General features: G+C 37.1%; 1 protein-coding gene across 16 annotated transcripts in view; it reads left to right on the plus strand.

The window, feature by feature from the left end:
• LOC136864266 (solute carrier family 41 member 1) overlaps nucleotides 1-10759 on the plus strand; it is a 196999-nt gene extending 186240 nt beyond the window's left edge. For all 16 annotated transcript variants that reach the window (XM_067141026.2, XM_067141024.2, XM_067141021.2 and 13 more), the window contains one exon: nucleotides 10268-10759. In XM_067141026.2, the coding sequence (XP_066997127.1) occupies nucleotides 10268-10453 (186 nt within the window). In that variant the 3' untranslated portion in view covers nucleotides 10454-10759. The remainder of the gene's footprint in view (nucleotides 1-10267) is intronic.
• The last annotated feature ends 5975 nt before the right edge of the window (nucleotides 10760-16734 follow it).

Consider the following 16734-nt stretch of genomic DNA (forward strand, 5'->3'; position numbering starts at 1 on the left):
GTGGATAGTATGTGACCCTAATTAGTTGCATGTCACTGGGCTGTAGTGTATCTCGCTACTCAGATAGACTAACTTAATATTCACAAGCATTTATGAAAGGGTATTGATCTAATATCCAGCCTCCCACAGATATCATTCTAACACTATGCCTCACCATTAACAGACCGTCCACAAGCGAGTTGTAACACTTGTAGTGGAGGTCAAATGACTGTGTCCGGGCCAGATGAGTGCTATGGGGTTCCTGTCAGGACACCTTGAAGATGGATACAGCAGAATCGTGAAACAAGACATACCCGTAGATGCATCAGCAGTAAATTGTGGCGTGCTTCAACACCAGTCCACGATAATGAACTGGTGAACGCATCACGTTAGAGTCTTTCTGAATGTGATGCAATTAAAGCTCAGTGCTGAGTTTTCTGTGTCCGTGGATATTGATTGATGACTAATCCATTCTACTGCTGGCTTGCGGAGTAGAAGAGCGCCCATTAAGCCAAAGCTCTCCACCGAACATCAGCTCTACCACCTAGTAACATTTGCTGAGGAAAATTGATGCAAGTGTAATAGACTAATATAACTTGGAATCAATATGCTTTAACCTGTGGATAAATAATGCAATTATTATTATTATTATTATTATTATTATTATTATTATTATTATTATTTACGCTGTTATGTCCGGACTTTATTTGGTATAAATCACGATCATATTATTTGTAAGGTTATGTCATATTATTCTAGAAGCCTGGCCAGGCAAACTTATATAAAGATGCAGTCTAGTGATTCTGCCGACGTGCTACTGTAGCAGTCAAATGTTTCAAGATGGCAGTCTTATTCTTCTTACTCTTCGTAGTAGTGTTTTGTTTATCAAGATGGCAGTTCATTAGTGTGTGCGTGTGGAAGATGTAAATACAATTTGTAAATAAATAGTGTACACAACTGATAGCATTTGTGTGCATCTTTGTGAATACATTAATATATGAATCACAACTGGGAAAATGTTGTTTTCTCAGGCAGGTGTTGGTTTTCTCAGCAATCGATGGTCCGGTATGAGCATTTAGAACATCGGGTGCTCAATACAAGCCCCAGTACGTTAAGGAATCTTCTTGTAGCGGTCACTTGTCTTTACTGGTATGGGGAAAGATGTCCTCCCTTGGACTTGAAATGCTTCACAGGATACAAGGTCGGCTAGATGCAGCCCAATACGTTCATATTATGAGTAATATTCTGGTCCTGTCAGCACAACAACTGTATCTTGAAGTAATTCACTTTCAACAGGACCCTTCTCCCATACACAGATCAGCGATGGTCCAGACATGGTTCGCCAAACATTATGAAATTAAACTTATAGACTGACCTCCTTGCGCCTGGTGCCACCCCAGGATCCCAAGATGACCTTCAAGATCTAGCCCTTGACACATGGGAGGAGGTTGCCAAGAGGAAGAAGTATACTGCTTGTCTTGTGGTTTCTGTTCCTCGCAGACTTCAAGCGATAATTGAAGCCGTGTTATTAGTTGAGCTTGCGGGGTGGTTTGGATTCCATGTAGAAATATATGTTCCAGCTGCTGTAAAAATATCGCCAATATTCAGTAACTTACTATGGTTACATTCGTATTCCACTAGGGGTCAGTTAACCACCTCCTCCTTCGTATCATGCAATGGCCAGTAATGCCAAAGATAATAATAATATTGAACACACAAAAAGGTAGACTTGGATTTAAACCCCAACTGTCAACTACGGTATCTGACACTATCCAGACGTTTTACAGGCTGAGCTATTAATTCACTGGCGAGCCCACAGGTAAATCGAGATAATTCTATTAAAGTACAGCAATCCTCGTTATCTGTGTATTGCCTTCCACTATAGAAATCAAAGACTAAGCAGTTTATGTTATGCTTAATGTAACGATGAGCAAACATATTTTGTGCATTAAACAGTAAAATAATGTATTTAATTAAATGCAAGAAAGTAATTGCAAAAGTAATAAGAAATAATATGCATTCTCTCTACACTTGCCAACTTACCTAAGCTGTTAATGGACAAAATTCTATTGTATGTACTGCTATACAGAAAAATGGAACTAAATAAGGGAATTACAAAAACTGTTTTAGGTGTTATGCCTCGATCTAGAAATCTGATCTCATTGATGTCTAAAGCCTACCTACGTATGCTTCTGTTTCATGGCCAGTATTATACAGGTTTACCTTAATTGGTGGGTCTCTAATGTGGTGGATTCTTCTATTTTAGCTAGCGGCCAAACTTAGTGTGGTTGAGTGCTCACGTTTCTGATTGGAAAGTCATGAATTTCTATTCTAATGCATTCAGTGACAGATGTCATGTGGAGCTTTATGAGATTAGTGTAATTGAAGTGATTTCTAAGGTGTATTAGCAGTAATTAACCTTCTTGACTGTGCAAACTAAGACACTCATAGTAAGAGAATTTTAGAACCAAAATAAAGCTATTTTATGAGAACTAGATCAATGTATTAGATGGATTCCAGCAAAAAAGTAGCTCTTACCATAGATTTGTTGGACTGATTACCTCAATAGCCAAAAAACATATTCCACAGGGGTTTAGGAAATAATATGTCCCAGGATGGATGGAGCAGAGTGAATTTCTTTTTAATAAGTATATTGAATCAGTTGATGATGTTGCTGAAGAACTTCTGCATAGTTTTGACACTCAAGCAGGAAAGCTTGGAAGCTTCTGAGAAAACATGGGGGAAGCTCATGTGGATAATGAGATGAGCTTAACATCGCACCTGATAAGATTCCTAGTCGCATTATTTCAACCTCACAAGCCACTGGAAACAAACTCCACACTAAGGTAGTAAAGAAGAATCTCAAAACACCTTAAAACATCATCCCTACACTTGCCATTCTTTGCAGCAGCTTTCAGCCGCAAAGAAATAAACGTAGCAATAAAAGAGTTGAAAAGTGGAAAGGCTCCATGCTTTGATGGCATCCACCCTGAGTTCCTAATGAACCTCAGCTACAGTACTAGGAACTGGCTGGCTTTTTTTTTAAAAGTGATATCATGAAAACAGGGACCATACCTAAATAATTTAAATAAAGCAAGATTATTTGCTATTTAATTTATTTTCCGGGTTGAACCGTGTTGTACTTGTACGCATATCACGTACAGTTTGCCGACGTTTCGAATACATTGCAGTATTCTTTGTCAAGGCGACTAAAATACCCCTACTCGATCCGAGGTAATCAGTCTCCCAGGCAGAAATTACACTACTAGAGTGGCCTTGATCTTGGCCTTTTATATCCTAGCCTGTCTGGCTGACGTAAGCCCTGGCTGTCTCGCAAGGCTTCTGGAAAGTTTGTCACAGCCAGGTAGTGGGGGCTTGCCCGCGCTGTTATGTAATGGGGTTGCGGCCCGTGTGTTTATGTTGTGGTCTGTATGTCTTAAACTATGAATGATGGGCATCCAAGAATTACTGATTTTGTAGCCTCCTTCTAAATTTGTTATTTGGATTGCTATTTTGAAACCTGGAAAACCAAAAGATCAACCCCAAAATTATTGACCAATTTCTTTGCTGAGCTGGTGTTACAGTCTCCTAGAATGACTGCTTTACAACAAAATCTGCCCTATCATCATTCAACACATTCCTATTGAACAAGCAGGCCTCAGGCCAAAACACTGATGCTGTGACCGAATTCTTGTCCTTACGTCATACATAACGGCTGATTTTTAATGACAACTAGAAACTTCTGTTGTATTTTTAGACCTCTCAGCTGCTTAAGATACAGTTTATAAAGAAGGGTTAATATACAAACTCCACAGAGTGATTTCTTGTAAAAGCAGTGTGAAGCTAGTCACAAACATGCTCAGAGACAGACTCTTCCAAGTGATCATGGGAACTCAAATAAGCAAAAAAAGGAAACCGAACAATGGCCTTTGACAAGGATAAGTGCTGGCTCCTGTCCTCTTTAACCTAGGTATACATATCAAATCTACTGGATCACACCATTTCTTTTAGCAAACACCTTGAGAATACAGCAGCTAAAATAAAGTTGTAACAACTTCCTCGGCAAGAAATATTCCTTACATGAAGCTAATTAATACCCAGCTCAACAGTACCATGTGGAAGATAAGTGGAGTCGTCAGACCTGCTCCCACTTATTGGCTTCCTATCTTCAGCCACATTATGCCACCACCTACGGTTTATGCCCAGGAACGAACTGAGATCCACTTTTAATCCATTCATTAAATGGAAAGGAGAATGGACTAGCAATAGAGAATATCTGCTTTGGCCTCTGCTTTGCAAAACAGCCTTGTTCCAGGATTTCATCTCCCAAGGCAGACATTGTCCACTCTAAATAGGTTCCGCACAAATAGCGGAATCTGCGCAGAGTCCTTGTTCGGATGGGGCAAATTTCCTGCCCACCCAGTGTGACTGGTGCTCCTTCCCAGTCTATTCAACACATCACGTCACATTACGTTCAACTGCAGACATCCGGCCTACAAAGGTGATCCATTGGACTTTGTTCAGGCCATACCTTCTGTGATACAGTGGCTGGATTTTGAAATTAACAATATAGATATACTGTTGTTGTTTCTTGTCATGTGTACTTTTGTATATATTACTTACATATGTATATTTGTCATCTTTCAATCTGATATATGTACTGTAGATCTGCATGGAAAAGTCATACAGTAAATAAATAAATAAAACTATTCTATCGTAGGTTATGGTAGTTGATGGTGGCTGGTATTCTTCATAGTACGTGTTTATTATTATATCAGGCCTGACTACCATGGGTGAACTAAAAGCTTTAGTGATGATACGTTAGAGGAATCAGACATTCCTCCCACCTGCATTGAAGACCTCAGGGTCTCCTTTCATTACCTTTTCTCTTCTTTTTGAACTTGCTGCATAGTATTGTTTATTTGCTCACCCTCTATCATCAAGATTGTGGGATTGAATACAAACTCTGTTGTTTGGCATGCAAGTCTCTCATGTTAGTAGGTCCAACAGCATGTTGAATCCCTTCAGAAGACAAAATTATTGCACTGCAGTGTCTTAAAAATCTTTATAATTGAAAGTTCATTAAACACTTAGCATCATCATCTGTTGTGTTCCCCAGATGACTATGATTTCAGATGGTGTTAGATTCTTGTCTGGCTGAATGGAAAGAAGTACAGTAATCTAACACTAAGTGGTTTTATCTTCATGCACATATTGTGTTCAGGGGCCCCTGACTCTCAGAAATTGTGTACACAACATAGTCCAAGGTACATTTGCATCCAGTGGGAGACTGTAACTTCATTTTTATTCTTACAAATACTGGACAGTATATAACAATTTTAGAATAATCTTTAGTGTAAAATTTGAGCTTCTAACAATTTTTTAAATATAGATTTAGATCTCTGGCATCAGATAAATTCGTTTTATGAAAAATCTCATTACTTTGAATTGTCAGTTTTAAATGAACTCCTTTGCAGATATTTTAATGCTGCTCTGGAGTTAACCTCGTACTTTCATAGCTGAATGGTTAAGTCCATTCCAAGACAGGTTTAGTTAACTGGGTATTCATCATTCGAATCCTGATGCTGACAGCCGTTAGCCAGGGTTTGATCAGAGCAAGTTTTGGAGCGCACATCATTGGACAACCTCTGTGTACATCCGTGCAGGACTGATGCCTGAAGAAGTCCCAAGCCTCCAATATCAACTGACAGTAACAAGTAAATCTGTAGCCATATTCTCATAAAGAAGCTCTGTTCTGTAAGTGAATTGGTAGTGTATAATATTCATTTTATGTTCTGTTACACATACAAACAGAGAAGAATAAATTTAGTGGATTGTTTATTGACTCAATTATTTTATACAATTAAATGTATCAATTTTTCGATGACTAAGGTCTATGTTATTTCTGAATTAGGAAATTGTACCATTTGGGTTTCTAAGGTTAGAATCATAATGTCGTCAACGACCATTCTGAGTTTAATTTTTGTTTTTGTTCCACTTATTATGGTGGTTATAAAACTAGAGAAATAATTGAGGGGAATTTGAAACTGGTTAGTAAAACCAGAAAATAGTGTTATGTCCTCTAAAATGGTGATATTTCACAGTAACCTGAGATAGATGATTATTCTCAGAGAAATATTACTCTTTCACACTACTGATACCGGTCATGAAATTGTTACGAAACAACTAAAAGCTGCTAAATTTTATTCATTTGGTCATATTCAGAGCATGTATTACAAGAGAAAATGGGTCTTCTTGGCCAAAAACATTCTTGGTTCATACAGATGATGTGGGTTCAATTTCCTGTTAGGAAATTAGAAACTTAGAAATGAGACTTCCACTTCTGTGGAGGTATACAGGATAGAGGTTCATTTAACCTGCAGTAAAAATTAGTACCTACTTAATTCCTGGGGACGTGGACTATTGCCCATAAAGCTGATCGTTCTATCCCACTAAAAACCAAAGGAGTTAATGACCTGTACGGTGATGTCTTTTCAGTTTTTCCGAGACGGGCAAACTAATGCAGATGGCTAACTTGATCGAATTTTTAAACATTTACTAATCCCTGAACTGGGTATGATGTCTTTAGAAGTTTTTACATTGGGCTTCTGTGATTGGTATGACTGTATAAATCAATCATAAAATTTATCATGGATTTCTCTCTGGAGTGATGACATATGACATTGCCCCATGGAGTCTATTGTATTGGTTAATATATTTTCCATGAGATCATGCTGCTTATTATTTTGTACAGCTGTCACAGCCTCCTAAAATTCATTTGTTTTGGCACCTTGCATGCAGCTCCCACGCAGCTGTTCATGTCGAAGAACATGCCTTCCAAATGTAAAGTTGATAGGTATGATTGTACAAGGTATTGTGACAGTTCCTGAAGTGGAGAGTGATGATGAGGTATTTTCATTATCAGATAATGAGTGGATACATACTGAGGAAGAGGACAGTGAAAGTGATCCTGAAAATGAATTGGTTCCAGAGGAAGCAAGTAACAAGTAGGACATTCAGAATGTAACTCAGCTGCCTCAGTTTGTTGCGAATGGTGCACCAAGACCAAGATTTGCTTTTACAGGGGTAAATACAATAAATATAGACTTGAGTGATAAACATAGTGTCAAACAGTACTTCAGAGTGTTCATAGATGCTGATATATTCCAGTCATTAGCCACACACATTAATTTGTACACAAGCCAATTTTTAACTGTTAACCCTAACATTAACCATGATCCCAAGCCAGAAGATGGAAAGAACAAATTCTTTTGAAGTGAAAACTCTGCTTGGACTTCTCCTTCAGGATGTTGGTGACAAACCAGAAAACTGTCTGTACTGCACAAAACATGAAAGTATAGCCACTCCATATTTCACCAAAATTACGTCTGAAAAGCGATTCCATCTTATTTTGAAATTTCTTCACTTTGTAGATAATTCCAAATTTGATCCTCAGATCCACAATAGGAAACTGTACAAGATACTCCCAGTCCCCGTCCATCTTGATAAAACCTGATGAGCTCGACAGAGAAATTGAAGTGATGGATGGTATAAGTGAACACAAAGCTGTTTCTATTGGAGTCAAAAATAAATGCAATAGAAAGGAAGGGACCACATATAAAATTCACAGTAGAAAAAGAAAATGATTGCACCTTGAATTATTTAGATATATCTGTCACTAGACACCACGATCACTTGACATATCAGGTATATAGAAAACCTACTCAAACCTCCAATACAATAAGGAAAGATTCCATCCACCCTAACGCTCACAAAAAGGCAGCTTATCACAGTATGATACACAGAGCATTCAATATACCTCTATCTCAAGAAGAAGTGAAAAAAGAATTAAACACGATTTACGATATAGCCCATCAAAATGGATTTAATAGAGAAATGGTCAATAGAATCATTCAAAAGATAAAATATCAACCCAAATCAAGACTAACCAGAACTAACGACTCCAAGAAGGAATACGTACTTTTTACATTTAATAATACCCATGTTCATTCCATAACCAATATTTTCAAAAAACGCAATCTAAAAATAGCATACAAAACCACACACAACAGTGCTAAAATCTTACATAACTCCAAATCTGTCAATGATGATAATAGGTACAGTTGTTCAGGAGTGTATCGAATGAAATGCGACAGTTGTGAGGCTAGCTCTGTTGGACGTACTGGCAGAAACTTCTTTATTCGTTACAAAGAACACATCAACGCCTTAAAGCATAATCACTTTTCGGCTATAGCTCAACATAACGAGGATTATAAGCATAATTTTACAAATATTGAGAACGACATGCAGATTTTAAGTATGATCCCCAAGGGCCCTCTGCTCAATATAGCGGAAGAATTTTGCATTACTATAGATCAATACGCAAACCCAAATTATAACTTGAACGAAATTACAGATAAAGTTAATATCCTCTTTAATACAGTCATCCCGATTTTAAAAAACACCTACATAAAAATAGTTAAAAAACAGAATTCAATATATATCAAGGAACCTCCCGAAGACACGCCCAGCCATGCTCCACCTCTCCCAATCGCTACCCCTATTGAACCTCCACTTCCCCTCTCTACCAACTCTACCTCACCTTCCCCAATCAATACCCCTCATGCCCCTCCACTTCCCCTCTCCGTTACTGCAAGTACTAGCCCTAGACGTACACGGAGCAGTACACGACGTGCTCCCTAACAGTACACATTCGACCAGTCAACAGGATTATGTAAGTAAACACTTATTCCACACGTTCATTAGACATTCCACTGAGAAAATTCTTATACTTCATTCTTCTCTGTTCTCGCAGATTACTGAATGTCCAACAACAAAACTACAAAGAGGGAGCATCTGCACCTACTCAATATCTTTTAACGAGATTAGTACCAAGAAAACTAATGATACACCATAATATTTTCATGTTCATTATTCAACATTCTTAATCATATGAACTTAAAAGAAAAACAACATACATAGTTGAATATTCTAGAATGCTTGGTACAAACATATCTGTGAATGTACAAAGTTAATATTATTCCAAAACGTACCACAAGAATCATTTGAACATTTTTTCGTATTTTAATGTATTATTTGATAAATTTTATTACATCCATATCATAGAATGTTCCAGAATGTTTAGTATAAACATACCAATGAATGTATAGAACGATTCACCAATATGAACTGAACTTCAAAGTGTACTTCAAGAACGCCATAAATTTTTTACTTGTTGAAATTGTATTTCACCAAATTATCTACTACTCACAAACAGTACACTAGAAATTTATGTAACACATACATGTCATAGAATTTTGACGCTTGTTTTTAAATCAGAAGATACATCATATCATTGTATATTTTAATCTTATCACTCACATCATGTGACATTTTTCATTAGATTTAGTAATGTTTTTAAAATTATTTTAAGTTAACTTTAGATCTTATGACCAGCTGAAGATGACCTCTGTGAAGGTCGAAACCGGTACTGCTTAGTAACAAGATATAATAAAGTATTGATTAGGTGGACAGTACCCATTCTTTGTGATTATAGATACATATATATATATATACAATTAATTCGGGTGGGCAATCAAATTATGTAAATGTCGTGGTGACCACGATTATTACAGTGGTGATAAAGCAAGGATTTGCCTCTATAAATGCATTTAGTATACTTTTGCAGGGCAGAAAATCATCTTCAGCTCCCATAATTTTGTAGATATGCATTCAAACACGCTTTGAACGTATGAAATAGAATCACCTGCTGCTACCTCCTTTGTAATATGATGTAAGAATGGTCCAAAGCCCTTGGTATGAATTGATAGTTACAAGTCTCTGTTGCTGATTACATTTACAATTGCATTTGAAAAAAATGGAATGTTCATGAGCTTTTCTCTTCTCTGTAGACTAACTTACAGTTTTGCTTCGTACTGATTGGTGGTGTAATGTTTCATTTCCTTGGTGATTCAGTCAGTCTAGTACACTGTAGCCTGGAGGGCAGTGTAAATGGGGCCCCTCTAAAAATCAGCCATTTACTGCAGGGAGCATGGGAAACAGAGTTGATGTCATTTCACATGCCTGGACATGTTCATCTGTAGAGTTCCTCTTTTTTCCCATACAAAAGGCAAATGCTAGTTGAGGTTTCTCAGCTGCCATCAGCATTATAGCAGAAACCTCTAAAACTTCACAGACTGTGAATCATAAATCAGTTTCTCTGTCTAATTTACCTTTCTGTAAGCATTAATATGAAATAGAATTGAAACCTTTTTCTTGTGTGTTCCAGGTGGTAATGCTGCTTTATATCTGTCATATAATGGTGCACTGGATGTGGACCAAGAGAGTTGATCCTGACAACTCTGCCATTCCATACCTTACTGCATTAGGTGATTTTTTAGGTACAGGACTTTTAGCCATTGCATTCCAATTTTTATATCTCATTGGAGATGGTGACAGTGATGTTGGAGACTAAAAACTGAAACAACTAAACTTTTCTCCAGATATGTTGTTTTTTACCAGAAGTGAAATGAACTTTATCGAGAGTGGAATTTTATTCCGTATTTGAAAAGTTTTATAGCCGTCCTGTTGTTTTGAAGGTATTCATTGAAAAGAATACAATTTATTCCACGAATCAACTTGCATTTTAAATGCCTAAATCACTTGAGACAGTTTGTGTAAAAAGTTGTTGAAGAAAAATGTTTTATATCGTGTGACAGTAAAAAAATCATTGTATAAGAAATCATGTTTCTCAAATTATACATTTTGTTATTTAAAGAAATATTATGGTTGTATGGGTTTATTTCCCCTTTCCTTATCTGCTTTAAAACTAATTTTTGTGTCTTATATCCTAGTCCATGTTTCTATTATGTTAATTTACTAGAATAAAATTAAGTGTAGCTGGAAATATCAGATTAGGAAGTATGTTTTAAGGATAGTAGGTGAATATTGTTACTTGGAATGCAGAATAAACAATGATGGTCGAAATAGAGGGAACATACAATGGAGGATAGCTCAAGCAAGAAATTTGCCCATCTCAAACATATTAGAAAAATGTTTCTGAAGACATTTGTTTGGAGCGTGTCACTGTCTGAAAGTGAGAGATGGACAATAACTGGTGCAGGAAGGTAAACAGAAGGTTTTGAAATATAGTGTTATTGAGGAATGTTGTTGGCAAAAAGGGTAAATTGGATCACCAACAAAGAGATACTGAATAAGGTTGGAAAGAGGAGACCGATTTGGTGGTGGTGGTGGTGGTGGTGGTGGTGGTGGTGGTTGTTGTTTTAAGAGGAAGTACACCTAGGCAGCCATCCTCTATTGACCATAGGAGGAGATAGATTGATGGGAGTCGTCTTCAGAGGCTCAAGACTTGTTCAGTTATTGTTAGAGTGAAGTGTAGAGGCTAAGAATGGTAGGAGATAGGGTAAGACATAAATGTGATGAGCAGAATAGGTATAGATGCACGTAGTTAGATGGAGAACGAGAGACTAGCTCAGGATAGGGTGGCATGGAAAGCTCCGTCAGCTGACCAATGACCCAAGCAATAATGGAATATTCAAGCTCTTCAGGCTTTATCAGTCATGAAATTAGTAGCATTTTGCTCCATCTTTTCAAGATGCTGGCGGCTAGTGCACCATTGAGACACCACTGCCAGCCTCCTTTATAGGATAATGCAGTGATGGAGCACTACAGGAGATATGTACCTCCACTTATATAATTTTGACTGAATTATGATTTCTTCTGGAAACTTAATTTTTGAAGAAATGGAATTACTTACATTTAAGCACTGTGCAGCTCCCTAGGATTTAACTGGATCATCGGTCACTATTTGGTGCTAGCTGTGGGGGTGATTATGTTGTCTTTGCGCAGCACTACCCAGAATGAGTATCTATCCAAGAATCACATGATCTATCATTATGTATATACAATGTTCATTGTAGATCATGACTGGAGATGTGTCATCCTTGGTAACAAGTCAACGATCTAGCTGGATCCTTGTCAGCCCACGCCAGTGGGTGAGTTGCGACATGATATCGTAAGAAGCTGGCACCAGACCTGAAGCTCATTAAGAAGGTGTGGGGCAAGGTGAAGAGACTGATGAGGCAGTATTTTTTCCATGGGATTCAATTTAGGATAGTGCAATCCGTGCTTGACAGTGGTTGGTAGAGTGATATATGCTTCAACTTATCAATTCATTACCACACGGGAACAAACGTGGATTTTGGCGTGCTTAGTAGCTCCATGTATTAACTGAAGGAAAAATTAAAACACTTGAAATATTGTAGCTTTAATATAATGTAAATATGATTTCACATGCATATGTAGAGAAAACAAAAAAGATGTATTTATACAGTATGTACTGAACACCTACCTTGCCAAGTCATGGGAACGGCAAAAGGCATTGACCTTACTGTTTTGTTCTACAGTGATTTACTGCACATGAATTATAGCAAATGTTTTGTGCCCAAGGTTTATCCTCATCAGTTTTACTGTCAATGTAATGGTACTATGCTGTCTTTATCAGTGGAGTCAATCCACATTTTTGAGATGCAAAGGTCACTTCACCGCACACATTACAAAAGTTACTCACACTGTTTACTTATTTATGTGGTGTCTTTAAGTCAAATTAATCTGAAATGTAAACCAAATAATAAATTAGGTTAAGAAAAAGTAGGTTAGAATATGTCTTTTGCACCCGTGAAGATAAATAAAGGTGTGTGCTTGTTATTTACATGAAACAAAAGCAAATAGCTTTCTCAAAGCACTACAAAGGACATCCATGTAAACAAAATGGCTTCTCGAGAAACAAAATATAGTTTACTCAGTTTACCTATATTTGTAACAAGAAAAAAATTACCATTATCACAAAATTTCCCTGTATCATAAAATTAATTCCCATTTTTCAAGAGAATGAGAGCTTAGTAAACATTTTAAATATCATATTCATTTATTTCACATCAAAATGAATAGGAATTGACTATTTCTGACTTAGGTAGATTTTGAGTGTAGACCAGTGTTATCAGTCTGGTTATGTTCTAATTGGATAGTCTTCTGACTGGTTTGTAGATTATTCTTCACATCACCATTTTGGATTTATCACCGTAAGTTTGTTGAATGTGAACTTCATTTCTTGTGAATCAGAAGATTTCTCATGTGTTTAAAGTGAATTAGGGAATTAATATGTTAAAAATTTACAACATTTCATAACGATGATTTCTACAATATGTGCGAACTTCTATTTCTGTTGCATCATTTTTAAATGTAAAAATTCCTCCTATTCAATGCATTGTAATATATTACATCTATAAATGTGATATATCTACATTTACCATGCATGTTTCAACCCATATTAGAGTCATCTTCAGTAGAAATTATGTCTTAAAACATAAGTTACACTAAAACACTATTTCTGAATAAACTATTTAACTTGTGGCATATTCGAATCTTGCAGTATTGTCCTGGTGACATATTATTGACACACATTTAAAATCACTGTCTTGAGATGTAATCTCTTGACTTCTATATATAAAAACCTGGTGTGTAGATCTTCTATTTCTGTGCGAGTGTTAAAAAAATACACGGTCGGAAAAAAATATCCAAACACCAAGAAGGGGTTGTGCTAGATTAACGAACATTGGTAAGCGCGTTTATACATCTGAAAGATGACAATGACTCAGATTTCCCACAAATCTCATTAGCGTGGCGCTAGTAGCGGCCCCATGACGTTGCACATCAGGTTTGCTTTAAAGACGGGCTGCGCTGGGTGGGTGAGTGGGTCAAGAATGCCTTTACAACGACGAGGAGGGCAGTATTAATAGCTCACTGCGGTTGTATGAGGCCGTGTAGTTGGGCTACATGAAGGTGGATTTTTCCTTCTGTGCTATTGCAGAACGACTTGGCTGGAATGTCTCCACTGTACATGCGTGCTGGCAGCAATGGTCACGAGAAAGTACGCATGGGAGAAAACTGGGCTCCGGACGTCCCCATGGCACCACCGAGGAGGAGGACCGCTGTATTCGATGTATGGCTGTGGCACAGCGGAGTGCGTCTGCAGCAGCAATTCAAGCTACAGTTGGCACCGCTGTGACACAACAAACTGTTTGAAATCGATTAGTTGAAGGACAGCTTCAAGCCAGACCCCCTGCAGTGTGCATTCTACTTACCCCAAACCACCGCCGTTTTTGAATACAGTGGTGTCAAGCGAGACCTCATTGGAGGATGAAGTGAAGATCCGTTGTGTTTTCTGATGAAAGACGGTTCTGCCTTGGTGCCAGTGATGGCCATATATTGATTAGAAGGAGGCCAGGTAAGTGCCTTCATTCTACCGGTTTGCAGCGTCGACACACTGGACACACTGTACATCCGTCTGGTGATTCGACCTGTTGTGCTGCCATTCATGAACAGCATTCCTGGGGGTGTTTTCCAACAGGATAATGCACACCCCCATGCTACTTTTGTAACCCAACATGCTCTAAAGATTGTCGACATGTTGCCTTGACCTGATCGATCCCCCGATCTCTCCCCAGTCGAGCACCTATGGGACATCATTGGACGGCAAGTCCAGTGTCATCCACAACTGGCATTAACCGTCCCTGTATTGGCTGACCAAGTGCAACAGGCATGGAACTCCATCCCACAAGCTGCCACCCGGCACCTGTACGACACAATGCATGCACGTTTGCATGCCTGCATTCAACAGTCAGGTGATTACACCAGTTATTAATGGACCAGCATGGCACATTTGTGATGGCTTTTCTCGCGCGGTTATTAACCTGTAGTCTTGTACCTTTAATCAATTAAATATGTTACTTCGACAAATATATTGCCAAAATTTCCATATTCTACATTCCTTATTTCGTGGTGTTTGGATATTTTTTTCTGCCAGTGTATATAAAGTTCCATTCTTCCTCCCTTCTGTAAATGCTTTGTAATTTATTCTAAACATGCTCTTGCAAACTTGAGGGAAGATCTGAACCTTAAAAGATGTTTTAATTTGTATATTATTAATTTTTTGATTCGTCAAGGTGTATCTTTTTAATATTTTATTTTATCCTATCCAGTGGCCATGTTAATTTATTATCATCATTATTATTATTATTTTTCAATGTGTGTGTGTTTGCCCTTATTTTAATTTTCTATGAGCTGTGTGCTCTTCTTGGAAATGAAGTTGCATTATTATTATTATTATTATTATTATTATTATTATTATTATTATTATTATTATTATTATTAATATTATATTTTATTTTCATAACATTTAATAGCCGTAAGTAATATGATAATTAGTGCAGGTTAGAATTCCAATTCTACTAAGTTGTGAAGCTTGAATTGTTGTTGCTTTCTTTGTTATTGTTACGTAATTTTTCATGGGCTCAATTTGTTATCTTGTTTTCCGTAGGTTTATCTTATCCCCTTTGTGGACTGTTGTGAGTTGCATCAGTAACTGTCACAGGATAGGCATGTTCCTGAAGCATCTGCTATTGTCAAGTATATTATGATGAGCCTGTAATGCTGTACAATGTTATGCATACTTGGTTATTGATGTTTTGTTGTTTCCTCTTGGATTTATTGTGTTTAATCTTCATTTATGGTATAATCTTTCTTTAAATATTTGTTTGCTGTGTATTTAACGACCGAGAGGATTCGTCTTGCTGACCACACAACACCTCGTAATCTGCAGGCCTTCGGGCTGAGCAGCGGTTGCTTGGTAGGCCAAGGCCCTTCAAGGGCTGTAGTGCCATGGGGTTTGGTTTGGTTTGGTTTGGTTTTTGGTATTTCTTGTGTTTCGGGACAAAATTTAACAAATTAAGCTTCATAGCATATAGTGTTCAGACCATGAATATTTAACTAATTCCAGTGGAATTATATTTCTTGACTTTATTTGTAACAGAATTACATAATTATGATTCTGTTTTTTTATTCAAGGAGGCCTCCATTTAATTTAATTATTAAAGAAATAAGGGAATTAATGAGTTCAAATTTTCTGTTTGATTTCATAAATTTTGTTTAAATTTTTGTATTTTTAACTTATATTTGATTTTGCCTTTGGCATTAAATTTTTCTTTAAATGTTGCATGGTTTGTCTAATTGAAGTAGATTGGAATGAAAGCATGATAATGGCTTTGGAAGAAATTAAATTGATAATTAAGGAGTACCTTGTATGACTTTATTTTTAGTGATAACGTAATAATCTATGTATGTCTCGAATGACAAGCCGCTGCCTAAATTCATACAATTTAGTACAGATAAGAATAACCTGACCCACATTCAAGACGTACTTTGCATCAGAGGAACTTCGTGCAGAATTCATCAAGAGCTAATAAAAATAGTGTAAAATGTTTTATTAAAATTTGAATCAATTTAACAGCACCAGGAGGGGGAAATTTTTCAGATGTGTGTGATCTTTCAGGTTGGTTTAGATGGCTTTTTTTTTTTTTTTTTTGCTGTGTGTATTTCAGTTGCTTCCTTTAGGTTTAATGATTTGCTTTTATTTTCGACGTGTAAAATTTTAAAATATGTTTTGATGTCTGTGAAGTGCTGTAAGCTGTGCTCTCCAAATGCTGAATGCCAATTGTATCAATAATATGTTTTGCATTCTTTGTGTCTGGTTGTGGAAATGGCATTTTGTTTGGCCTATATATGGCCTGTTAAAATGGCGCTATTTCCATCATAAGAAAGTTGCGGGAAAAAACGCATAAAACTTAGAATAAAGGGCACACGGAATGTACCATGATCAGGTATGGCACAAATTTTAAG

Source organism: Anabrus simplex, chromosome 2 (genome assembly GCF_040414725.1).
Source record: "Anabrus simplex isolate iqAnaSimp1 chromosome 2, ASM4041472v1, whole genome shotgun sequence".
In the NCBI taxonomy this organism is placed as follows: Eukaryota; Metazoa; Arthropoda; class Insecta; order Orthoptera; family Tettigoniidae; genus Anabrus; species Anabrus simplex.